Raw genomic sequence first — 27,211 nt, forward strand, 5'->3', positions numbered from 1 at the left:
GTGAATGATGGGCGTATTTCACGTGGAGTTATAACGCTCATTGTTACTCATCAAACCACAACTGAGTGAGACAAATAAAACCTTTTGGTTGTATTCAATATCTGACACTAGCAGTAGGCAATACTCACCAATACGCCATCCATCCTCAACAGCTCCCCCTGTAGGCGGATCGGCAACATTGCTGTTCTGCAGAATGAACAAGTCGTGCTTTCCACCTGAGCACTAAATTCAGTAGCGTGTTTTGCACATAACATCACCTATCACCTGCTCATTAAGAGTAGAAGCCTTCTCTGTTCACATAGCCTAGTTGAACTCGTTTTGGGATGGTGCTTTTATGGCGATGTGGGGGCCGTCTATTTCTCCGTTCGTATTTGGGAACCCATTGATGGCAAAGAAACCCCTCTTAACCTGTTGTACGATGGTGGGAATTGTATGTTACAGTACGTTTTGCTGATGATTGCATCCAAAACATTGGCTCTTCAAGGGATGTGAGATGCCGCCGCTGGCCGATCGGCAAGCTCCGGCTGAAAAGTGCCCTGTTGCCAAAAACCCGAGGATGGATAACACTTTGACGTGCACCCGAATGGCATGGGTTTGCCTTTCTAAAGTAGGTCTTAAATCCTCTCAAAGATCCTATAAGATTGGTTTTGGGAATCGATATCTGATGAGCCAATCTGTACTTTCTGCTAAAACGTCTCACCTGTCTCTAAAAACGTGCTCTCTGTGAAATGCAGCGGTGCCAGATCTTCCAACAGAGCAGATCAGCCATCTCTCATTGGATTTCCATTATCTCAGTCTTTTATAGGATTTACACAATAGTTTCACTTTCACACGTACCTCTAATTTAACAAATGACTGTACTTTATATGGATTATTATCGTTACAAATGCACCGATGTGGTCAAATTATATTTAGCCTGTCAAGCCCGTTGCATGAATTCACAATGTCAATATAATTAAATAAATAAAATAATGTCATTATTACTCTCACAATTTCACACATTTTCAACATACAGTATATTTTCCCCGTTCTACGCTTGACAAGCAGTTCCCTTATTCCACCACTTGGCACTGATCGTGGTCATGGGGCTGAACACTCTCAAGCTAACATTTATATTGATAAATCTCACAACTATCTAGTAATCATTACTTTTAATGCTGTTAACAAATGTCGATGCTATAATATTATTTGTGCTATAAAGGCGATGGACTTTATTGCTTTTTTCATATTGTTAAACAAAATTCTAAGTCTGCTAACATTTCCTAATTTCAGTATTAAAAAAATCACTATCATCATTGATCTACAATAAGAGGTAGACCCGTTCCTCTACTTCATTATAAATGGACTTCCTGTTTCAACACAGTGGGCGGATTCAACACCCATAGGTTCATGTAAAGTCTATATACACTTAATACAAGTATTCAGCCTATAAGTTAAGATTCTATCTAGTAAAACTGAAATTACATTATTTAATTTTAAAAGGTGATGTTTTGCAGTGCTACCAGGAGGGGGCAGTGTGACACAACAACCAGGTTTGGCAGAAGGACTCCAGACCAGTGGTTCCCAACCTGTGGTCCTTGGGGGGTGGTGCAGGTGGTCCTCAATTACTTTTAGATTGTAGTATTTTATTATTCAAAAATAATAACAGTTGGGAGTATTAATGGTATTATAAGCAATTTTACATTCCTTTTCACAATGCAACTAGTTTATAATAATAATAATAGACCTTTACAGGCTTTGTTACATTCTCATCTATTGATAGAATTTGACCGGCAATATATTTGATGTGAAAAAAAAACAGCGACTCCGTGAATGGTGGTCCTCAAGAGCTTTGGACGGTGATTTGATGGTCTCCAGAATGGGAAAGTTTGGGAACCGCTGAGTTAGACAGTCACATCTGTGTGGTAACATGATAGGATGGAAAACCAATGATATACAATGATTCTGCAAACCCAAAACAGACTGATTATAATGTATAGTATATGACGTTACATTGAACTAATCACAGTAATCAGAGACCAACTCACACACAGTATATACAAAGATACACACACACAAAATACATTCCTAGGTGAAGAAGTGTCTTAGTCCACAGACTAGGAGACAGGCCTCAGCGTCTTCAGATTAGGTGAAGAAGTGTCTTAGTCCACAGACTAGGAGACAGGCCTCAGCGTCTTCAGATTAGGTGAAGAAGTGTCTTAGTCCACAGACTAGGAGACAGGCCTCAGCGTCTTCAGATTAGGTGAAGAAGTGTCTTAGTCCACAGACTAGGAGACAGGCCTCAGCATCATCAGATTAGCTTCTACAAGAAAGAGGATGGAGGAGAAGGGAAGAGAGAGATCAGAAAGAGGATGGAGGAGAAGGGAAGAGAGAGATCAGAAAGTATGGAGGAGAAGGGAAGAGAGAGATCAGAAAGTATGGAGGAGAAGGGGAGAGAGAGATCAGAAAGTATGGAGGAGAAGGGAAGAGAGAGATCAGAAAGTATGGAGGAGAAGGGAAGAAGAGAGATCAGAAAGTACGGAGGAGAAGGGAAGAGAGAGATCAGAAAGTATGGAGGAGAAGGGAAGAAGAGAGATCAGAAAGTACGGAGGAGAAGGGAAGAGAGAGATCAGAAAGTATGGAGGAGAAGGGAAGAGAGAGATCAGAAAGTATGGAGGAGAAGGGAAGAAGAGAGATCAGAAAGTACGGAGGAGAAGGGAAGAGAGATCAGAAAGTATGGAGGAGAAGGGAAGAGAGAGATCAGAAAGTATGGAGGAGAAGGGAAGAGAGAGATCAGAAAGTACGGAGGAGAAGGGAAGAGAGAGATCAGAAAGTACGGAGGAGAAGGGAAGAGAAAGATCAGAAAGTATGGAGGAGAAGGGAAGAGAGAGATCAGAAAGTATGGAGGAGAAGGGAAGAGAGAGATCAGAAAGTATGGAGGAGAAGGGAAGAGAGAGATCAGAAAGTATGGAGGAGAAGGGAAGAGAGAGATCAGAAAGTATGGAGGAGAAGGGGAGAGAGAGACCAGAAAGTATGGAGGAGAAGGGAAGAGAGAGATCAGAAAGTATGGAGGAGAAGGGAAGAGAGAGATCAGAAAGTATGGAGGAGAAGGGAAGAGAGAGATCAGAAAGTATGGAGGAGAAGGGAAGAGAGAGATCAGAAAGTATGGAGGAGAAGGGAAGAGAGAGATCAGAAAGTATGGAGGAGAAGGGAAGAGAGAGATCAGAAAGTATGGAGGAGAAGGGGAGAGAGATCAGAAAGTATGGAGGAGAAGGGAAGAGAGAGATCAGAAAGTATGGAGGAGAAGGGAAGAGAGAGATCAGAAAGTATGGAGGAGAAGGAGGAGTTCCACCTGAGATAATGATGTGATGATGGTCCTATGATGTAACTACAATAAGATAACAGTCATTTATTACAGACAGAAACACTAAAACATGCTTCCATTCTGGAAAAACAGTTCCTCTTTGATCTGGGTAGCTGTGTTTTTATTTGACCCATATTTTAATCATTACACATATTCAAGGGAGGGAGCAATGAAAAATGTCTTACCTAGATTCACTCAAGTCCTTAACAAGATGGTTTTCATGTTCAACGAGAGCTTTGAGACAAGCTCCCGTCACTTCTGGTCCTTTGGGGATGACTGCTTTCAGTAGTTTTCTCATTCGGTCCTGTTCAGTTGTTTCAGCCGTTATTCTGGAGTGCTCTTCTTCACCAATCATGTTCTTTGACCACAGATCATCTGCTATTGGCATTGAGTTTTTGGTTCGCTGAATTAGTTTAGCCCAGTGTTTCTTCAGAAACTCCTCAGCAGGAATGTCAGGGACTGTTAATGCTGAAGGGGGGGTCAATTAAATTAATATGGCTTTAGGGTTAACATCAGCTGTTTCTACATCTTCCAGTCTCTCCAGTTATCATTCCTCTGATAGTAATTTATTGTATAGAGATGACTCCAGGGTTGTGGTCAATTCCAATTAAAGTCAGTCAATTTAAAATAAAAAAATTGAAATAATAATTGTTCCTATTAGGTTTATTGAGAAGTCATTGAAAATAGATTATTAATGTTTTATCAACAATCTACTCAGAATAATCTAATGTCAAAGTGGACAGGTCCCCCATACATTCAACATCTGGAAGGTCCCTCAGTCAAGTATCGCATTTCAAGCACAGATTCAACTATATACAAAGACCAGGGATCTTTTAGAAAGCCTCATAAAGAAGGGCAGTGATTGGTAGATGGGTAACAATAACACATCAGACATTGAATATCTCTTTAAGCTTGGTCAAGTTAATAATTATCCTGTGGGTGATGTATTAAACCACCCAGACACATCAAAGATGCAGTCGTCCTTCTGAACTGAGCTGCAGGACAGGAAGGAAACTGCTTAGTGATGTCACCATGAGGCCATTGGTGATTTTAAAACAGCTACAGAGTTCAATGTCTGTGACGGGAGAAAACTGAGGATGGATCAACAACTGTCACGATCGAAGATGAGGACCAAGGCGTTGAATGCGAACATTATATTTATTAGACGAATGATCACACGATCAAAACAAAAGACGATAACGTGATGTCTACGGTTTACACAAACCAAATAAGAACAAGAAACCACAAACACAAAGTGAAAGACAGACAGTTAAATATGGCTCCCAATCAGAGACAACCAGCTGACACTCGTTGCCTCTGATTGGGAGTCACTCAGGCCAACATAGAAAAATCAAACATAGAATTACACACCCTGGCTCAACATAACATTGTCCCCAGAGCCAGGGCGTGACAGTACCCCCCCCTAAAGGCGCGGACTCCGACCGCGCCAAGTAAATCCCACAGGGGAGGGACCGGGTGGGCACTCCGCCTAGGCGGCGGATCCGGCTCCGGACATGACCCAGGCACGGGTTGTGCTGGACTGACGACGCACACCCCTGGCTTGGTGCGTGGAGGAGGAACGGGCCTTACCGGGCTGACGACGCACACCGTAGGCTTGGTGCGTGGAGCAGAGGCAGGCCGGACTGGGCTGACGTAGCACACCACTGACTTAGCGCGGGGAGCAGGAACGGGCCGGACCGGGCTGACGACGCGCACCACTGACTTGGTGCGGGGAGCAGGAACGGGCCGGACAGGGCTGGCGACGCGCACCACAGACTTGGTGCGGAGAGCAGGAACGGGCCGGACAGGGCTGACGAAACGCACCACAGACTTGGTGCGGGGAGCAGGAATGGGCCGGGCTGGGCTGGCGACGCACACCGTAGGCTTGGTGCGTGGAGCAGGGACAGGCCGGGCTGGGCTGTCGACGCACACCGTAGGCTTGGTGCGTGGAGCAGGAACAGGCCGGACTGGGCTGGCGACGCACACCGTAGGCTTGGTGCGTGGAGCAGGAACAGGCCGGGCTGGGCTGGGCTGGCGACGCACACCGTAGGCTTGGTGCGTGGAGCAGGAACAGGCCGGGCTGGGCTGGCGACGCACACCGTAGGCTTGGTGCGTGGAGCAGGAACAGGCCGGGCTGGGCTGGCGACGCACACCGTAGGCTTGGTGCGTGGAGCAGGAACAGGCCGGGCTGGGCTGACGACGCGCACCACTGACTTGGTGGGAGTGGCAGGAACAGGCCGGGCTGGGCTGACGACGCGCACCACTGACTTGGTGGGAGTGGCAGGAACAGGCCTGACCGTACTGGGAACACACACCACTGGCCCTACTTGGGGATCAGGAACAGGCCGGACCGGACTGGCAACACACGCCAGTACCTCTCGCCGTGCCTCTACAACCTCCTTCCCCCTGGTGACCAGTGACTCCCCTAACCTGGCGGCCTCCTCTGCCATCCTTCTGCACCACTCTATCCCGTACACCTGCTGCCCCGACGTCGTGAGCCCCCCCCTAAACATTTTCTGGGGGTCTCTCCTCCCCGTGGACCAGGCCTCCATCGTTTTCGCCCAATTCTCGCTCCTCTGTCTCCAACTCTCGCCATTCAGCTCCTCAATGGGCTTGACCCAGTCGAAGCTGCCACGGAGATCTGCCAGCGATGGCTCCTGGACACGCTGCTTGGTCTGGTTTTGGTGGTTTCTTCTGTCACGATCGTCATGGAGAGACCAAGGCGCAGCGTTGAATGCGAACATTATATTTATTAGACGAATGATCACACGATCAAAACAAAAGACGATAACGTGATGTCTACGGTTTACACAAACCAAATAAGAACAAGAAACCACAAACACAAAGTGAAAGACAGACAGTTAAATATGGCTCCCAATCAGAGACAACCAGCTGACACTCGTTGCCTCTGATTGGGAGTCACTCAGGCCAACATAGAAATACCAACATAGAATTACACACCCTGGCTCAACATAACATTGTCCCCAGAGCCAGGGCGTGACAACAACATTGTAGTGACTCCACAATAATGACTTAAATGACAGAGTGAACAGAAGAATACAAAATAGACAGAATAAAAATATTCCAAAACAGAAATACCTTATCGACATAAGTATTCAGACCCTTTGCTATGAGACTTGAAATTGAGCTCAGGTGCATCCTGTTTCCATTGATCATCCTTGAGATGTTTGAACAACTTGATTGGAGTCCACCTGTGGTACATATAATTGATTGGACATGTTTGGGAAGGAACACACCTGTCTATATAAGGTCCCACAGTTGACAGTGCATGTCAGAGCAAATAGCAAAAACCAAGCCATGAGGTCGAAGGAATTGTCCGTAGAGCTCCGAGACAGGATTGTGTCGAGGCCCAGATCTGGGGAAGGGTACCAAAACATTTCTGCAGCATTGAAGGTATCCAAGAACACAGTGGCCTCTATCATTCTTAAATGGAAGAAGTTTAGAACCACCGAAACTCTTCCTAGAGCTGGCCGCCCGGCCAAACTGAGCAATCGGGGGAGAAGGGCCTTGGTCAGGGAGGTGACCAAGAACCTGATGGTCACTCTGACAGAGCTCCAGAGTTCCAGAGTTCCTCTGTGGAGATGGGAGAACCTTCCAGAAGGACAACCATCTCTGCAGCACTCCACCAATCAGGCCTTTATGGTAGAGTGGCCAGATGGAAGCCACTCCTTAGTAAAAGGCACATGACAGCCCGCTTTGAATTTGCCAAAAGGCACCAAAAGACTCTCAGACCATGAGAAACAAGATTCTCTGGTCTGATGAAACCAATATTGAACTCTTTGGCCTGAATGCCAAGCGTCACATCTGGAAGAACCCTGGCACCATCCCTACGGTGAAGCATGGTGGTGGCAGCATCATACTGTGGGGATGTTTTTCAGCGGCAGGGACTGGGAGACTAGTCAGGATCGAGGGAAAGATGAATGGAGCAAAGTACAGAGAGATCCTTAATGAAATCCTGCTCCAGAGCGCTCAGGACCTCAGACTGGGGCGAAGGTTCACCTTCCAACAGGACAACGACCCTAAGCACACAGCCAAGACAACGCAGGAGTGGCTTCGGGACAAGTCTCTGAATGTCCTTGAGTGGCCCAGCCAGAGCCCGGACTTGAACCTGATCGAACATCTCTGGAGAGACCTGAAAATAGCTGTGCAGCGACGCTCCCCATCCAACCTGACAGAGCTTGAGAGGATCTGCAGAGAAGAATGGGAGAAACTCCCCAAATACAGGTGTGCCAAGCTTGTAGCATCATGCCCAAGAAGAATTGATGCTGTAATCGCTGCCAAAGGTGCTTCAACAAAGTACTGAGTAAAGGGTCTGAATACTTATGTAAATGTGATATTTACGTTTTTGTTTATATATATATATACATTTGCAACAATGTCTAAAAACCTGTTTTTGCTTCGTCATTATGGGGTATTTTGTGTAGATTGATGAGGGGGAAAAAACGATTTTATCAATTTTATAATAAGGCTGTAACGTAACAAAATGTGGAACAATTCAAGGGGTCTGAATACTTTCTGAATGCACTGTAACTCATGTTTACTTACTTGTTGAATGGGTGGCAGTGATGTATTCATCTGAAATATAAACCAAATGAGGTTATATCACTCTAAATAGCATCTGTTACAAAAGTACAAAGTTATGATTGACATATGCTCCTACTTTGTGATACCACTTCTTTCCATACAATCCTCTCATCATCACCGAATAACTCCATCTCAATGTCAACCCCTGTCATTTTCAAAACCGCCTTGAAAAAGCTTGGTGTGGAGTCTCTATGTATGAGATGAATCTTCTGGAGAGAGATGGAGAGAGCGAGAGAGAGATTGCTTGCAATGTAAACATATGTTTCCCATGCCAATAAAGCCATTTGAATTGAGAGCCATCGAGCGAGCAAGAGAGAGCAATGCATAGAAATGTGACTTAAAATGTCAGATTCATGTTCTTAGTCTACTAAAACTGTACCTGTGGATTGATGTAGGTAGAACAGGGAATGTTCAGTCTGAAGAAACTATTCAGTTTGAAGGCCTGCTCTGGTCTTGAGATGAGAACCCTTGAAGACCCTTGAGACTTTTCCTGTTGTTCCACAGCCTGCGAAACGAGGCATGAAATACACAGCCAGTCAATGTATAGTCTTATTCAAACATTATTCAGAAAACTAGCAACAAACTATTAACTTCATGTTATGAGTGTCAACATAAACCGTACCACTGCTTAGTTAAGGTCACCTCTAAAAGAATGGTACCTCACCTGTATTTGGCTGGGGTTTCTGGGGAACAGGTATAGGCGTGGAATTAGTGTTTGCTTTTTCACTGACAGATAGAGCATCAGCTCACAGTGGACATCTACGTTCCGCGAAAAGATATAGCTCAGTATAACAGAGATAACTGAGAACTTGGGATGGAGAATCTTAGCATGGAATCTGGTGACCTCATGCACTTCCTCAACAGACACTCCATGTTCCTCTACATGAAAAATCTTCATCTCATTACTCAATACTATGTCAATATGGTTTTACCTAAACAGACAAAGTGTGGCAGATGAACTTCCTCCAGTTCACCTAACTCCATAGTGATGTCCAGCAATGGACCACCTTGTCCGTACTGCATGTCTTTCAGAAGTTGACTGTAGGGTTCCCAGTTCCTGAAGTGATACTTCAGAATGACATCTCTCTCACACACCCAGCGGATCCCAGACACTGTGCACTCATAACGCCCTTTGGGTGTCCTGTGCCTGAGGGCAACAACAAGATATGGTAGAGAGGGTCAATCGTCAAATGGAGAGGTTGGATTAGAAGCCTATTCCCAAAGGTAATGGGGAAATACACTAGCAAGTGGAATGAAATGTTAAAAGTAGTTATTTTACCTGAACATTGTCACTCCCTGGACGGTGGAAGTCAAGGGTTCAATCTGAAGCCACTGTGTGGAGTCCTGAACAAGGACAAGCATGTCAGTTATACATATGGGGCCAGTTTCCTGGACACAGAGTGAGTCTAGTGCTGGACTTAAAGCATGATCAATGGAAGTTTCAATAGAAAGTTCTTTAAGGTCCAGGACTAGGCTTAATCTTTGTCTGGGAAACTGGCTCATTAAATGAACAAAGTAATTTATCTAATGTATTTATTCAATGTTACATGGAATGCTGGTGATTGATCCAATTAAACTGTCTAATGACAAAATATGACAGCAGTTAAAATCCTGCATTCCTACAAGCAGAACACAGGACTGTCTATATCCCAGTATGAATGGTTGGTCAGTACACACCTGGCTTTCAGACTGTGTTTATATTACTAAAGCAGAACACAGGACTGTCTATATCCCAGTATGAATGGTTGGTCAGTACACACCTGGCTTTCAGACTGTGTTTATATTACTAAAGCAGAACACAGGACTGTCTATATCCCAGTATGAATGGTTGGTCAGTACACACCTGGCTTTCAGACTGTGTTTATATTACTAAAGCAGAACACAGGACTGTCTATATCCCAGTATGAATGGTTGGTCAGTACACACCTGGCTTTCAGACTGTGTTTATATTACTAAAGCAGAACACAGGACTGTCTATATCCCAGTATGAATGGTTGGTCAGTACACACCTGGCTTTCAGACTGTGTTTATATTACTAAAGCAGAACACAGGACTGTCTATATCCCAGTATGAATGGTTGGTCAGTACACACCTGGCTTTCAGACTGTGTTTATATTACTAAAGCAGAACACAGGACTGTCTATATCCCAGTATGAATGGTTGGTCAGTACACACCTGGCTTTCAGACTGTGTTTATATTACTAAAGCAGAACACAGGACTGTCTATATCCCAGTATGAATGGTTGGTCAGTACACACCTGGCTTTCAGACTGTGTTTATATTACTAAAGCAGAACACAGGACTGTCTATATCCCAGTATGAATGGTTGGTCAGTACACACCTGGCTTTCAGACTGTCCCTGACTCCTGAAGGTATGTAAAAGTGAGAATTGACATTATGACTTACCTCAACATGGTCACAAGTCTTACAGCTCTGAGGAATCCCTGAAGTCAAAAGTAGTTGTTATTTAAAACGGACAATCTCATGTAATAATGAATTAATAAATATTAAACAGACTTGTAATAAAAATGAATGTAAGTGAGCAACAGTCTCAGAATGTACACTCATTATCATACAATAATCTGACATTAGTGTTATATTAATGAATGTTTGTGGAAGCAGGAAACAACATTGTTCTGGTCCATGTTTTGTAGATGTTGGGGACCTGATTTCTGGTAGATCCCAGGATGAGAGCTTAAAGGTAGAGTCAGCTAAATGATGTTGTACGAGCAGCACCGCAGATATTGTGATGAGCAAGATGCCTGACTTCTCTCTCACACAGTATCTGCCCATGTGCACGGGTTCTCTTCACTCTCTTACAGCGTGGTAGCCACGGGACCAAAACAGAGAAGTTTAGCATCGCGCTCCAACGCTCTTAGTTGTTGTAGAAGTTTACCCACTATGATGTTTACTTTGTGCATCTACATCATATTGCTGACTCTACCTTTAAGTTTGTTTTGACCAAATAGATCATGATTGTGTTCCTTGCCTGGGACTCAAGAACGCTTTAATCGTATTTTGATTTTAAAACAATTATCAGTTAACACTCACATATCTGGTCTCTGGTGTTCTCAGGTCCAGGCTTGATACAACACTCTCCACCATGGTCTCTGCTGTTGGGAAAGCAGATGGATAGACTGTGATTAAACTAAATACAACTTATAAAGGCTTTATATAGCATACATACAGTCTTCATAAGCAATACAAAGGGTGTATAAAGGGTGACAGAACAGCTCCCTATGTAGGGTGCATTGCCTAATGTGACATAACACTATGTCAACTTCCATGAAGTCAATACTGATGGTGACATTACAGGTGACATTGCTTATCTTGATGAAAGCCCCTAGAGACGTGAAGTCACCAGGTATCATTTTAACAGGTTCTGATGCCCTCTTGTGGTTAGAGTGAAACTGACACTACAGTGAGACATAGGCGAGGAAACATCTGTACATCCAACAGAACACATTAAAACACACCACTACTACTAATCTAACTGTCTGTAGGTCCAACAGAACACATTAAAACACACCACTACTAATCTAACTGTCTGTAGGTCCAACAGAACACACTAAAACACACTACTACTAATCTAACTGTCTGTAGGTCCAACAGAACACATTAAAACACACCACTACTACTAATCTAACTGTCTGTAGGTCCAACAGAACACATTAAAACACACCACTACTAATCTAACTGTCTGTAGGTCCAACAGAACACATTAAAACACACCACTACTAATCTAACTGTCTGTAGGTCCAACAGAACACATTAAAACACACCACTACTACTAATCTAACTGTCTGTAGGTCCAACAGAACACATTAAAACACACCACTACTACTAATCTAACTGTCTGTAGGTCCAACAGAACACATTAAAACACACCACTACTACTAATCTAACTGTCTGTAGGTCCAACAGAACACATTAAAACACACCACCACTACTAATCTAACTGTCTGTAGGTCCAACAGAACACATTAAAAACACACCACTACTACTTATCTAACTGTCTGTAGGTCCAACAGAACACATTAAAACACACCACTACTAATCTAATTGTAGGAATGATTCCAGAGGAAAACACATGATAAAACATTGCTATGACTCACCTTTGAATGTGTTGGTCATCTATCTGACACAGGGTCACTGAGGAGGAGGAGGAAACCCGAAACCCAGGATAGAGGGGTTCAGTGAATGTGGTGTGTTCTGTGTAAAGGTGTGTCAGTGTACCAGAGGAGGACACGATATAGAAGGACAAAGTACCAGCTGGCCAGTCCAGATACACTCCAACTCTGTTAGAAACAGGACCAGAGATGGATCTGTCGACTCCAGCATGGGAAAAGTAATATCCACTGTCAGAGCAGAATAAACACCAGGACTTCCTGTTGAATCCAATATAACTGTCCTTCTTCTCTCCCTTCCTCTTCATTCCTTTGTACACCACACCAATGAGAGCCCCGTCACCATCCTTCTCCACCTCCCAGTAATAACGAGATCCAGATAAGCCTTCTCTGCAGAGAACTTGGGGACGACGGTCAAATCTGTCTGGATGGTCTTCATAATGCTGCTTCTCCTTCACCTCTGTCACCTTCCTGTTCCCCTCAGACAGTATCAGGTCTGGGTTTGCTGTATTTGGGTCCAGGGTGAGATGACAGGCATCTGTAGACAAAAGGAGAGTTTAATCAAACCACATCTTCATATAAAATGTTGTTTTGTAGGTAGAGAACAAGTATTGATTAGTTACTATGTTACTGTAGTTCTGAATATGTAGTTAATTAGGATTGAAGAGACTCACATTTCCTCAGCCCTGGTTTCAGCCTGAACTCTCCACCATGATCCACACTGTAGGAGAAACAGGTTATTGACTGACAAAGACCTAATAAAGCAGTCAACATTTAAACCATATTGTTGTGTTCTGGTGCACTATCCAAGTTCATTACTAGAGACATACAGGTATTCTATCCTACCTACTGCATACAGAACAGAGTACAATTCATTACTAGAGAAATACAGGTATTCTACCCTACCTACTGCATACAGAACAGAGTACAATTCCAACAGGATATCAGAGATGCAGAAGAAGAGTATTCATGTGGTGATGATGTATGCTGTGTTGGAGTGCTAAGCCTGCTGGGTAAACGTCCCCTGTATTCTACCATCATGTCCTCATGTTACTGAACCTACTACACTACATAGGACACAACCACTGCTCACACTATTAGGACATCTATTCTGACTTACTTCAATTTCATCAGTTTATCTGTGGGATCCACCAGAGCAGCTGAAAGCAGTCCCCCTGCAGAGTCTCCTGGGTGATTGTAGCTCAGGTCCAGCTCTTTCAGGTGGGAGGGGTTTGACCTCAGAGCTGAAGACAGAGCAGCACAGCCCTCCTCTGTGACCAGACAGCCAGACAGCCTACAGAGAGACACAACAGCTGTCTAGGTTGGTGGACTGGTGTCAATCATCTTGTAGGACACCCATATATTTGTCCATGACACAAACATTGTCATGAAACATTTGATTTTCAGAGTATTTGTTTTACTAAGCTCAGTACCGACCTGACTGAAACAGCTGTACATACCCCAGTGTGTGTAGATTACAGTCTGGATCCTCCAGTCCAGCAGAGGGCAGTGTAACTCAGCTCAGTACCGACCTGACTGAAACAGCTGTACTTACCCCAGTGTGTGTAGTTTACAGTCTGGATCCTCCAGTCCAGCAGACAGCAGTGTAACTCCTGAGTCCTGCAGGTCATTGTCTCTCAGCTCCAGTTGTTTCAGTTGTGAGTTGGGTGAACTCAGGACTGAGGCCAGATCTGAACAGCAACCCTCTGTCAGACCACACTGACCTAGACTAGAGGGCAGAAGAGCACATGATTAACAAATGTTTAAAACATCCACATAATAACTCATACTGAAGAAAGTTAACTCTGTATGTTGCAGAGTGGACTGGTTAGTCCAACACAGAGCAGCTCCACTCCTCTGTCTCCCAGGTCATTGTAGCTGAGGTCCAGTTCTCTCAGGGGGGAGTTTGGTGTCTGCAGAGCTGAAGCCAGAGTCTCACAGGATTCATATGTGAGTTTACAGCCAGACAGTCTAGAGAGAGGAGATATGTTGATACACTGTTAAATATGCAAAGCTTTAAGAATAATGAGATGCATTAAGATAATAACAGAAGGACACATACTAACTCACTCAAGATATTTACCTTAGTTTTATATATGTTATGTATGTTTCTGGATATGTCCCAAAATGTTAAAATAATGTTAAAAACATACACATACTAACTATACTGAACAGAAATATAAACCCAACATGTAAAGTGTTGGTCCCACGTTTCATGAGCTGAAATAAAAGATCCCAGATATGTTCCATATGCACAAAAGCTTATTTCTCTCAAATGTTGTGAATAAATTTGTTTAGATCCCTGTTAGTGAGCATTTCTCCTTTGTTAAGATAATCAATTTCGTTAAGATAATCCATTCACCTGACAGTGTGGTATATCAAGAAGCTGATTAAACTGCATGATCATTACACAGGTGCACCTTGTGCTGGGGACAATAAAAGGCCACTCTGAAATGTGCAGTTTTGTCACACAACACAATGCCACAGATGTGTCAAGTTTTGAGGGAGCGTGCAATTGGCATGATGACTGCAGGAATGTCCACCAGAGCTGTTGCTAGAGAATTTTATGTTAATTTCTCTACCATAAACCGCCTCCAACATCGTTTTAGAGAATTTGGCAGTACATCCTACCGGCCTCACAATCACAGACCACATGTAACCACGCCAGCCCAGGACCTCCACATCCGGCTTCTTCACCTGCAGGATGGTCTGAGACAAGCCACCAGGACAGCTGATTTAACTGTGTGTTTTCACAACAGAATACTTTCTGCACAAACTGTCAGAAACCGTCTCAGGGAAGCTCATCTGCGTGCTCGTCATCCTCACCAGGGTCTTGACCTGACTGCAGTTCGGCGTCGTAACCGACTTCTGTGGGCAAATGCTCACCTTCGATGGCCACTGGCACACTGGAGAAGTGTGCTCTTCACGGATGAATCCCGGTTTCAACTGTACCCGGAAGATGGCAGAAAGCGTTTATGGCGTCGTGATGGCATTGTGTGGGCAAGCGGTTTGCTGATTTCAACGTTGTGAACAGAGTGCCCCATGGTGGTGGTGGGGTTATGGTATGGGCAGGCATAAACTACGGACAATGAACACGATCGCATTTTATCGATGGGAATTTGAATGCACAGAGATACCGTGACGAGATCCTGAGGCCCATTGTCGTGCCATTCATCTGCCGCCATCACCTCATGTTTCAGCATGATAATGCACGGCCCGTGTCGCAAGGATCTGTATACATTTCCTGGAAGCTGAAAATGTCCCAGTTCTTCCAAGGACTGCATACTCACCAGACATGCATGTTTGGGATGCTCTGGATCGACGTGTACGACAGCGTCTTCCAGTTCCCGGCAGTTTCCAGCAACGTCGCACAGCCATTGAAGAGGAGTGGGACAACATTCCACAGGCCACAATCAACAGCCTGATCAACTCTATGTGAAGGAGACGTGGCGCTGCATGAGGCAAATGGTGGTCTCACCAGATACGGACTGGTTTTCTGATACACACCCATACTTTTTTTTAAGGTATCTGTGACCAACAGATGCATATCTGAATTCCCATTTATGTGAAATCCATAGATTAGGGCCTAATGAATTTATTTCAATTGACTGATTTCCTCATATGAACTGTAACTCAGTAAAACCTTTCAAATTGTTGCATGTTGCGTTTATTATTCTTGTTCAGTATATAGTACATACATAATATATAAACACTCACAGTGGATACTGAAGATAGTTAACTCACACTAGTGTCTGTATGTTGCAGAGTGTACTGGTTAGTCCAACACAGAGCAGCTCCACTCCGCTGTCTCCCAGGTCATTGTAGCTGAGGTCCAGTTCTCTCAGGGGGGAGTTTGGTGTCTGCAGAGCTGAAGCCAGAGTCTCACAGGATTTATATGTGAGTTTACAGCCAGCCAGTCTGGAGAGAGGAGATATGTTGATACACTGTTAAATATGCAAAGCTTTAAGAATAATGAGATGCATTAAGACAATAACAGAAGGACACATGATTAACCAATGTTTAAAACATACTAACTCACTCAAGACATTTTACCTTAGTTTGATATATTTATCGCATTTGATGTATGTTTCTGCATATTTACCAAGATGTTCAAATAATGTTAAAAACATACACATACTAACTACATACATAATATATAAACACTCACAGTGGATACTGAAGATATTTAACTCACACTAGTGTCTGTATGTTGCAGAGTGGACTGGTTAGTCCAACACAGAGCAGCTCCACTCCTCTGTCTATCAGGACATTGTAGCTGAGGTCCAGTTCTCTCAGGGGGGAGTTTGGTTTCTGCAGAGCTGAAGCCAGAGTCTCACAGGATTTATATGTGAGGTCACAGTGATCCAGTCTGGAGAGAGGAGATAATCTGTTAGATATACAAATCCTTCAGAATAATGATACTGTATATATCAACTCAATAATAGAACTTACAGTGCTCTCTTGCAGGTTTTCACTACCGGCAGCAACCTCTGATAACCTTCCTCTGATGTGGTGTATGTCTTCAGGTCAAACTCCTCCAGCACCTCCTCTGACATCAGTAACAGGTAGGCCAGGGCTGAACATTGGTGAGGTTCTAGCTCTGTTTCTGAAAGAGTTCCTGATCGCAGGGAGGTTTGCATGTCTTCAACTAGAGAGTTGGCACCAAGTTCATTCAGACAGTGGAACAAGTTGATGATCCTTTCTTTTGAGGATTCCCTTTTGATCTTGTCTAAAAGGTACCTGACTGTTCTCTCAACTGTTTCCTCATTGCTCTGTGTTGTACTTCCTGTCTGTGTCAGAAGGCCTCGTAACAGATTCTGATTGGACTCCAGTGAGAGACCCAGAAGGAAGCGGAGGAACAGGTCCAGGTGTCCATTCTCACTCTTCAAGGCCTGGTCCACTGCTCTCCTGTGTAAGTCAAACAACTGGATTGACTCCTCCTCTTCATCCTCACTAGTGGTGGAAAAAACATTTTCCTTCTTGTCCAGACATGATTCTGAAGCATGCACTGCTGCTAGAAACTCCTGAATGCTCAGATGCACAAAGCTGTAGACCTTCTCTTGGTTCAGCCCAGATTCTTCTTTAAAGATCTCTGTACACAATGCTGAGTACTCTGATGCCTCTGTGACATCAAGGCCACACTCTCTCAGGTCCTCCTCATAGAAGATCAGGTTGCCCTTCTGCAGCTGTTGGAAAGCCAGCTCTGCCAGTTTCAGGATCATCTCTTTGTCTGACTGAGACAGTTCCTTTGGGTTTGTCTCTGTGGCTTTGTTGTACTTCTTGTTCTTCACAATGATTTGGATGAGCGTGAAGTGTGTGAACATCTGGGTCAGAGTTTTGGGGACTTCATCCTTCTCTGCCTCTTTCAGCATCATCTCAAGGACAGTGGCTGATATCCAACAGAAGACTGGCATGTGGCACATGATGTGGAGGCTCCTTGATGTCTTCATGTGTTTGATGATTTCATTGGCCAGATTCTGATCTGTGATTTTCTTCCTGAAGTACTCCTCCTTCTGTTGATCATTGAACCCTCGTACCTCTGTCACCTGGTCAACACACTCAGGAGGGATCTGATTGGCTGCTGCAGGCCGTGAGGTTATCCAGAGGAGAGCAGAGGGAAGCAGATTCCCCTTGATGAGGTTTGTCAGCAGCACGTCCACCGAGGTTGGCTTCGTGACATCACAGCACCTCTCATTGTTTTTGAAGTCTAGAGGAAGTCGACACTCATCCAGACCATCAAAAATGAAAACAGTTTTGGTTTCACCATCTTCAATGTTGTCAATCTCTTTCAGCTCTGAGAAGTAGTGGGAAAGAAGTTGCATCAGACTGTATTGGTCCCTTTTCAGGTTCAGATCACGGAAAGGAAGAGGAAACATGAAATGAACGTCCTGATTTGCTTTTCCCTCTGCCCAGTCAAGGATGACCTTCTGCACAGAGACTGTTTTTCCAATGCCAGCGATTCCTTTTGTCAGCACAGTTCTGATAGGTTTGTCTTGTCCAGCTAAAGGCTTGAAGATGTCGTTGCATTTGATTGGTGTCTCTTGTGTGATTTGTTTCTTGGATGCCATCTCTATCTGTCTCACCTCATGTTCATTATTGACCCCTCCACTTCCACCCTCTGTGATGTAGAGCTCTGTGTAGACGTCCTTTAACATACTTTGGTTTCCATGGTGTCCAATTCCTTCAGATATGTGTTGATACTTGTGTTTCAGTTTAGCCTTAATGTCTTGTTGGACTGTCAGAAGAGTTTGACCTGTAGGAAAACAATGAGAGTTGGGACTCATAAGTGCATGTGTGTGTGTGTGTGAGTGTGTGTGTGTGTGTGTGTGTGTGTGTGTGTGTGTGTGTGTGTGTGTGTGTGTGTGTGTGTGAGTGTGTGTGTGTGTGTGTGTGTGTGTGTGTGTGTGTGTGTGTTAGAGGGGCCTTTGTCCCGTTCTTTGTAATATTGTATGAAACACAGTCTTACTTCTTCTGTCCAGAAGGTTGTGTGTGATCTTTAATGCATCCTCACTGTCTAAACTCTCCACTTCCTTATTGTCATCTGGTAATGGTTCCTGGCTGAAAGCAGGTGGCTGATCACTCTTCATTGATAGCAGGCTGGGGGCAGGTGACTCTGCTCTGGGCTTCTGGACACTGAACAAAACAGGGAGGCAGATCACCTCATCAATATCTCATCAATACCTCATCTACATCATTTCAACAAGTGTATAGCTGAACTTATAGAATTCCTGATGTTTCTTTATAAAGCTACAGTCTGCAATTGGTAAATCGGTTTGGGGACTTTTAAATTAATGATGTAGACCTACATTTTATGTAATTTGGGAAAACCTTTCCCTTTAGTTTTATATCTTTAAGAGAACTGTATATTTTACATGTCATCTCTTACCTCTTAGAACTGGTGTCTTGAGTCATTTTAGAGGCAGTGGTCCCCTCCTCTCTCTCCCCAGAGAGACTAATTTTAGAGGCAGTGGTCCCCTCCTCTCTCTCCCCAGAGAGACTCATTTTAGAGGCAGTGGTCCCCTCCTCTCTCTCCCCAGAGAGACTCATTTTAGATGTAAGTCACAGCTCACTCAGCTACAATAAGAAATAACAGATCAGTCAATATTTCTGAACATTGTTGAAGAACCATTAACAATGACAACACTTTTACTGTCTGTGGTCAAAGTTCAAACAGAGACTTCATGTTGCATTTAAACATGCACAGTCCAATATGTTATTAATTTGATTTGATTTTACTTGGATCCCCATTAGCTGACTCCATAACAACAGCTAGTCTACCAGGGGAAAACACTACTAAAAAATACGTTACAGCTTAGATTGACAGACATTATAAACATTTACCAAGTAGACATTACATACAGTTAAAATAGCTGACAGGTATTTATTCTATACCAAGGGAAGCCAGGCTATAATGTATCTTTCGTCTCTCTGTGCTTCATAATTGTCCTTTAATTCGCAAGAGGCTGAATGTATCTCACAGGAGAAAGCATCCGAGCGAGCTAAACAGCGCCCCTCTGTCTCTCTATGTGTAGGCCATCTATCTGATGCTGTCTGGTCCAAACGAGTATGACATTGTTGCCCGTAGCATTGAAGACAAGGGAAGCCTGCGAGCATTTGGCCTTTGATTAAAAAAACTATTAGAAATGAGCCAATCAGCGTTGAGCTAAACTGAGCGAGCTCAACTGTGATTGGTTCTGGTGCACCAATAAAAAGTGTCAAGGTAAACCAGCTTGGATTTTGACAGAAACTACTTGAATTGTTGCATCTCGTTGTGTTGTTGTCCTCTGGTGTCTAGCTAGTTAGTTAACATTGGCCTTTTCCTAAATGAACCATGGATGCAGATAGGGATTCGGACTTGTGGTTTTACTTAATTCTCCGTACTGGCGAATGATTATAACAGCGATTCTGATCCAACCATTAAGTCATACATTGCTGTGCCCCCGGCCTGAGAGGATGGAAGTTCAATATGTAGCTAGATGTAGAAGGCTAATGTTAACTAGCTAACCTTGCCCATGAATGGAAGTTAGGCTAGTGAGCAAGCATTTTAGCCAGGTAGCCTCAACAACAAAATATAAAAGTGTGTACTGTATGACAGAGTGATAGACCGTGTACTGTATGACAGAGTGATAGACCGTGTACTGTATGACAGAGTGATAGACCGTGTACTGTATGACAGAGTGATAGACCGTGTACTGTATGACAGAGTGATAGACCGTGTACTGTATGACAGAGTGATAGACCGTGTACTGTATGACAGAGTGATAGACCGTGTACTGTATGACAGAGTGATAGACCGTGTACTGTATGACAGAGTGATAGACCGTGTACTGTATGACAGAGTGATAGACCGTGTACTGTATGACAGAGTGATAGACCGTGTACTGTATGACAGAGTGATAGACCGTGTACTGTATGACAGAGTGATAGACCGTGTACTGTATGACAGAGTGATAGACCGTGTACTGTATGACAGAGTGATAGACCGTGTACTGTATGACAGAGTGATAGACCGTGTACTGTATGACAGAGTGATAGACCGTGTACTGTATGACAGAGTGATAGACCATTTTGTCAACATGAAAGAGAGGAGGATGTCATTGGCGTTTCTCTACAAGTAGGGTGAGTCAACATGTTTTTTATACTTGCACAAATACATAAATCAGGACCATGAACCATTCTTTGCAACTTGGGGTAACTCTCTGTGGTTCTAAATCAATAGTTGTTTAGTGATCGGAAACATTAACTTGCTTGACCATGATGTAGGTCATGTAACTGTCTGTTACATAGAATATGTATTGTGGACTTAACCGGACAGAAGTTGCTCTCTGGTTTTGTGATAAAACAAAGGTGTGGTTGAATTTATTCTCCCACTGTGTCTTCTTATTGTCTCGACCTTTAGGCCTAAAGCCTATATCAGGGTCACAAGGCATATGAATTAACAGGTTATAGAGCATAAACATTATTACAACACATAGATTGTATTGTATTTTTCTGTCTTCCCCAGTAATTTTACGCACGCACCTCTACTGGTGTGACCTCATAATAGGCGTGGATGCAATTTGGACCCCCAAGCTTTAGGCTTCTGTAGGACTGAACCTGCCGAGTTGATGTATGAGCTTCGGAATGTTTTAATTATAGGCTATGCCCGGGCTTGTATCCGTTTATTTTACAAGTTGTATCATGTTAAATATCAGCCACTATCGAGAGCCACCGTCAGTAAAACCCACATACATTTATAACTGTCACTTTAGTGTTCGTTTTCTTCCATTTGAAGCTTAGATTTTGCATCATTTTTGCATCGTGTGTAAAGGTTCTCCAAACCAGTTTTTTTAATGATTCATACATACTTTCCTAACCCTAAAATGTGCCTAAATAATCTACAAAATCCGAGTATTTTTAATATTCTCAACCCGTTCTCTCGATGTATTCTAGTCTGTCGACAAAAATCTAATTAAAGGTACACCGTACTTAAAGGCTTAAAATATATGTACTGAAAACGCTATTTAATGAAAACTCCACCAGAAAATATGTTGGCCAGCAAGTGGGAGTGTTTTCAGCGGTTGAATTACATTTATTCAGCGCACGCAAGGGAACCACGCCTGCAAAACCCGTTATGCAACTTAATAAGGTAAAGTGTGAATAGAAACGATGAGCAGTGCGTAGGAAAGGCGTGCATAAAAAAGGCGTAATTTCATAAATTGGAATAGTGCCCTTAGTGAATACACCCATGCACTGCTCGAGTTCACATGAGGTGCGATCAGTTTATCTCGTCCGTTGCACCCGGGCTTGTATTCAGAAGAAAGGCGTAATTTCATAAGTTGGAATAGTGGAGAGGTGGCGAGAGGGAGGGAGGGAGGGAGGAGAGAGGGAGAGGTGGAGGGAGAGGTGGAGGGAGGGAGAGAGGGAGGGAGAGGTGGAGGGAGGGAGAGAGGGAGGGAGAGGTGGAGGGAGGGAGAGAGGGAGGGAGAGGTGGGGGGAGGGAGGGAGGGAGAGGTGGGGGGAGGGAGAGAGGGAGGGAGGGAGGGGTGGAGGGAGGGAGGGAGAGAGGGAGGGAGAGGTAGAGGGAGAGGTAGAGGGAGCGAGAGAGGGAGGGAGAGGTGGAGGGAGGGAGGGAGAGAGGGAGGGAGAGGTGGAGGGAAGGAGAGAGGGAGGGAGAGGTGTCAAAGGACACCAGAAACAAAATTGTAGACCTGCACCAGGCTGGGAAGCCTGAATCTGCAATAGGTAAGCAGCTTGGTTTGAAGAAATCAACTGTGGGAGCAATTATTAGGAAATGGAAGACATACAAGACCACTGATAATCTCCCTCGATCTGGGGCTCCACGCAATATCTCACCCCGTGGGGTCAAAATGATCACAAGAACGGTGAGCAAAAATCCCAGAACCACACGGGGGGACCTAGTGAATGACCTGCAGAGAGCTGGGACCAAAGTAACAAAGCCTACCATCAGTAACACACTACGCCGCCAGGGACTCAAATCCTGCAGTGCCAGACGTGTCCCCCTGCTTAAGCCAGTACATGTTCAGGCCCGTCTGAAGTTTGCTAGAGTGCATTTGGATGATCCAGAAGAGGATTGGGAGAATGTCATATGGTCAGATGAAACCAAAATAGAACTTTTTGGTAAAAACTCAACTCGTCGTGTTTGGAGGACAAAGAATGCTGAGTTGCATCCAAAAAACACCATACCTACTGTGAAGCATGGGGGTGGAAACATCATGCTTTGGGGCTGTTTTTCTGCAAAGGGACCAGGACGACTGATCTGTGTAAAGGAAAGAATGAATGTGGCCATGTATCGTCAGATTTTGAGTGAAAACCTCCTTCCATCAGCAAGGGCATTGAAGATGAAACGTGGCTGGGTCTTTCAGCATGACAATGATCCCAAACACACCGCCCGGGCAACGAAGGAGTGGCTTCGTAAGAAGCATTTCAAGGTCCTGGAGTGGCCTAGCCAGTCTCCAGATCTCAACCCCATAGAAAATCTTTGGAGGGAGTTGAAAGTCTGTGTTGCCCAGCGACAGCCCCAAAACATCACTGCTCTAGATCTGCAAGGAGGAATGGGCCAAAATACCAGCAACAGTGTGTGAAAACCTTGTGAAGACTTACAGAAAACGTTTGACCTGTGTCATTGCCAACAAAGGGTATATAACAAAGTATTGAGAAACTTTTGTTATTGACCAAATACTTATTTTCCACCATAATTTGCAAATAAATTCATTAAAAATCCTACAATGTGATTTTCTGGATTTTTTTTCTTCTCATTTTGTCTGTCATAGTTGACGTGTACCTATGATGAAAATTACAGGCCTCTCTCATCTTTTTAAGTGGGAGAACTTGCACAATTGGTAGCTGACTAAATACTTTTTTCCCCCACTGTATGTAAAGAAAAAAGTATTTAATAAGATGATTTCATTCATTCACATCTAGGATGTGTTATTTTAGTGTTCCCTTTATTTTTTTGAGCAGTGTATATTTGATTTTAAACATTTAATCGCAGTGGTGTCAATATACATATTTTTTCTTAATTTAGTGAATAACATGACTCATTTCTTTATTTTATTCAGTTCAATCCAGTTCAATTCAACTGAGTCCAATCCATTCAATTCATTTCAACAGAGTCCAATCAAATCAATTCCAATCCATTCAATATGATTCAATTCAGTTCTTACTGGCGATTTCCAGAGAGGTGTAGGTGTGTCCGAAAATGTTGTCATTTATTAAAACTGAACTTGACATGACAATGTGCTAATCCTCCTGCAACCTTTAGACCATGCGTGCTCACAGTTTCTAGTGGTTGAAGTCTTGCACATCAAGAAGGCTAAAGTAGCCTAGTAGCTTTGTGCAGATGGGGAATATATGACGAGACTCTTATTCAGAACAAAACAACCGGTAGGCCTAGCTAAATATAATAACAACCGGTAGGCCTAGCTAAATATAATAACAACCGGTAGGCCTAGCTAAATATAATAACAACCGGTAGGCCTAGCTAAATATAATAACAACCGGTAGGCCTAGCTAAATATAATAACAACCGGTAGGCCTAGCTAAATATAATAACAACCGGTAGGCCTAGCTAAATATAATAACAAGATGCAATCATTTGCTGTTAGTGAAAGAGCGAAAATCTATGTATCTTTACATTCTAAAATAATTAGAAATAGGCATATATTTCCTGTTTTTATTTCATTTCCATGATCATTACAGAATAAAGCCTATACTCGCCAAATAGCCTATAGGCCTACAACAAGTTCGGATTGGCTACCATTCGTCCCATCTCTCATTTAATAGGACCCACTTCACAGTAGTAAATAGATCAGCTACAGTATTTCCAGCAGCCTATTTTGCTCTATGCGATCCGATCCGAAGCGCAGTTTAACGTTAGAACAGACGATTCACCTTTTCCATTGACGTTTGTAGGCTACGTCTGAATGATGTAATGTGACATTTCTTGCGTAGACAATATTTCATTTATAATTATAAAACATTATCATAATCATTGCATAATAAATTCCTCACATTTTCTGGCCATGATGAGTTCATATTCCCGATGTAGCCATACAACAAATGACCATGCGCATTTCTCATTTAATTGGGCCTATCAGAGAGGCTATTATTTAAAGTGTTTGCTCTATGCAGATGACAGGGTGCGCGGCGCGGTTTATAACATACAGCAGAATGGAACAGGTGAACAGACAGCTGATCTTTTGTATTGAAGTGTGTAGGCTACCAATAAACTCTAGTTTATTTTTTCGAGTAGACAATGTTTCAGAATTTGTGGGCAGTGAAGCATATTTAGTTTCGGGAAAAAGTGAATGCAAAACATTACTGCATTCCAACGATCTGTTTACAGGTCCACAACTATTTGCAAGTGTTTTTGTCTTTCAGAAACGGTCAGATAGACCGACAGCAAATGTCACTGTAAAATTAAACATTCTGCCAACACCTCCAAAGACATTTTAAGTTTGCCATGGATATTTCCTTTAGATATACAGTCTGGGCCTAATTCCAATACTTCCCAACTATACAGCAAATAAGGGCGTTATTGACACCATGAAGGGTGAATGATGGGCGTATCTCAGGTGGAGTTATAACGCTGGTTCATGCAGGCACCGTTTTACAACAGGTCTGATTTATAACTGCAAACATGAATGCGCCAAGTTTATACATCTCAATGCTTTTGTGCACATTTATCAATTTATAAATATTGTGTCGAATCTATCTTAAAATACAACATATAAACGCAATTTTGTTGGTATGCATAGAAAAAGTATGATGTATCAACCAATCCTATGACGCAAACGTAGGAGGTCGCCATTGATAAATACCAGTTGTTCTCAGCCTCAGTTCTTGTGTATTACTTCGGCTATTTAGCATTTAGAAACGCCCCTAATTAAGCAGATATGGTCAAAATCATCCATTTAAAGTCCGTGGGGAATGTACAAAGCCTTACAATGAAATGAAATAACAACAAAAGCTAAGAAAAAACTTTTCCTAGACTGAAATAGAGGTGCTAGTGTCAGATATTTAATACAACCAAAAGGTTCTGCTGAATGAACAAGTCGTGCTTTCCACCTGGCCACCACATTCAGTAGCGTCTTTTGCACCTAACATCACCTATCACCTGCTCATTAAGAGTAGAAGCCTTCTCTGTTCACATAGCCTAGTTGAACTCGTTTTGGGATGGTGCTTTTATGGCGATGTGGGGGCCGTCTATTTCTCCGTTCGTATTTGGGAACCTATTGATGGCAAAGAAACCCCTCTTAACCTGTTGCGCGATGGTGGGAATTGTATGTTACAGTACGTTTTGCTGATGATTGCATCCAAAACATTGGCTCATCGAGGGATGTGAGATGCCGCTGGCCGATCGGAAAGCTCCGGCTGAAAAGTGCCCTGTTGCCAAAAACCCGAGGATGGATAACACTTTGACGTGCACCCGAATGGTATGGGTTTGCCTTTCTAAAGTAGGTCTTAAATCCTCTCAAAGATCCTATAAGATTGGTTTTGGGAAACGATATCTGATGAGCCAATCTGTACTTTCTGCTAAAAAAGTCCCACCTGTCTCTAAAAACGTGCTCTCTGTGAAATGCAGCGGTGCCAGATCTTCCAACAGAGCAGATCAGCCATCTCTCATTGGATTTCCATTATCTCAGTCTTTTATAGGATTTACACAATAGTTTCACTTTCACACGTACCTCTAATTTAACAAATGACTGTACTTTATATGGATTATTATCGTTACAAATGCACTGAAAAAATGTCATTATTACTCTCATAATTTCAACATACAGTATATTTTGGGGCGGCAGGTAGTGTCGTGGTCATGGGGCTGAACACTCTCAAGCTAACATTTACATGATCATTTTAATCATTTAGCAGACGCTCTTATCCAGAGCGACTTACAGTTAGTGAGTGCATACATTCTTTTTTTATTTTTCATACTGGCCCCCCGTGGGAATCGAATCCACAACCCTGGCGTTGCAAACGCCACGCTCTACCAACTGAGCTACATCCCTGCCGGCCATTCCCCAACAGACTCTTACCCTGCCCACACCACCCAACAGACTCTTACCCTGCCCCCACCACCCAACGGACTCTTACCCTGCCCCCACCACCCAACGGACTCTTACCCTGCCCCCACCACCCAACAGACTCTTACCCTGCCCCCACCACCCAACAGACTCTTACCCTGCCCCCACCACCACCCAACAGACTCTTACTCTGCCCCCACCACCACCCAACACACTCTTACCCTGCCCCCACCACCCAACAGACTCTTAACCTGCCCCCACCACCACCCAACAGACTCTTACCCTGCCCCCACCACCCAACAGACTCTTACCCTGCCCCCAACACCACCCAACAGACTCTTACCCTGCCTCCACCATCCAGTTGTAAATGTCTACATATTATTATCATCTTTATCTTGTCTCATTCACTTCTCTTGATTTGATTTGATTTATTTTGACCTGCGCTGTTGGAGCCCAGAGCACAAGATTTTGCGTCCCTCTCCATGTGACTAATAAACTCATCTAATCTAATTAACAATGGGATTTTAGAGTGTTTTCTAAAATTGATTATTATAATATTATTATTATTATTAATAGTAGCATCATAAATAATGTTATTTGTATTACTGCTG

General features: G+C 43.5%; 1 protein-coding gene, 1 long non-coding RNA gene and 1 pseudogene across 3 annotated transcripts; all 3 read right to left on the reverse strand.

Moving 5' to 3' along the window:
• Nucleotides 1-3,524: 3,524 nt before the first annotated feature.
• Nucleotides 3,525-8,846, reverse strand: LOC311123069 (NACHT, LRR and PYD domains-containing protein 1 homolog; the record flags this gene model as incomplete). The annotated part of the gene is made up of 5 exons (XM_084197349.1): nt 3,525-3,811; nt 7,910-7,939; nt 8,025-8,157; nt 8,328-8,453; nt 8,613-8,846. 5 exons carry the CDS (start codon nt 8,844-8,846, stop codon nt 3,525-3,527), a joined length of 810 nt encoding a protein of 269 aa, XP_084053475.1.
• A 39-nt stretch (nt 8,847-8,885) lies between these two features.
• Nucleotides 8,886-11,214, reverse strand: LOC311123084. Its single transcript, XR_014612557.1, has 4 exons — nt 11,000-11,214; nt 10,355-10,392; nt 9,228-9,292; nt 8,886-9,095 (listed from the first exon to the last, which is right to left on the reverse strand). It is a non-coding gene; the product is annotated as an uncharacterized lncRNA (long non-coding RNA).
• Nucleotides 11,215-12,001: 787 nt separating this feature from the next.
• LOC311123062 (NACHT, LRR and PYD domains-containing protein 3-like) lies at nt 12,002-19,142 on the reverse strand (annotated as a pseudogene). Its single transcript has 9 exons — nt 18,962-19,142; nt 18,542-18,708; nt 16,528-18,328; nt 15,820-15,993; nt 13,866-14,046; nt 13,631-13,804; nt 13,196-13,369; nt 12,750-12,796; nt 12,002-12,613 (listed from the first exon to the last, which is right to left on the reverse strand). The product of its transcript is annotated as an NACHT, LRR and PYD domains-containing protein 3-like (transcript).
• Nucleotides 19,143-27,211: the final 8,069 nt, after the last annotated feature.

The sequence above is a fragment of the Coregonus lavaretus genome (assembly GCF_964263955.1).
Source record: "Coregonus lavaretus genome assembly, contig: HAP1_SCAFFOLD_452, whole genome shotgun sequence".
NCBI classification, from domain to species: domain Eukaryota; kingdom Metazoa; phylum Chordata; class Actinopteri; order Salmoniformes; family Salmonidae; genus Coregonus; species Coregonus lavaretus.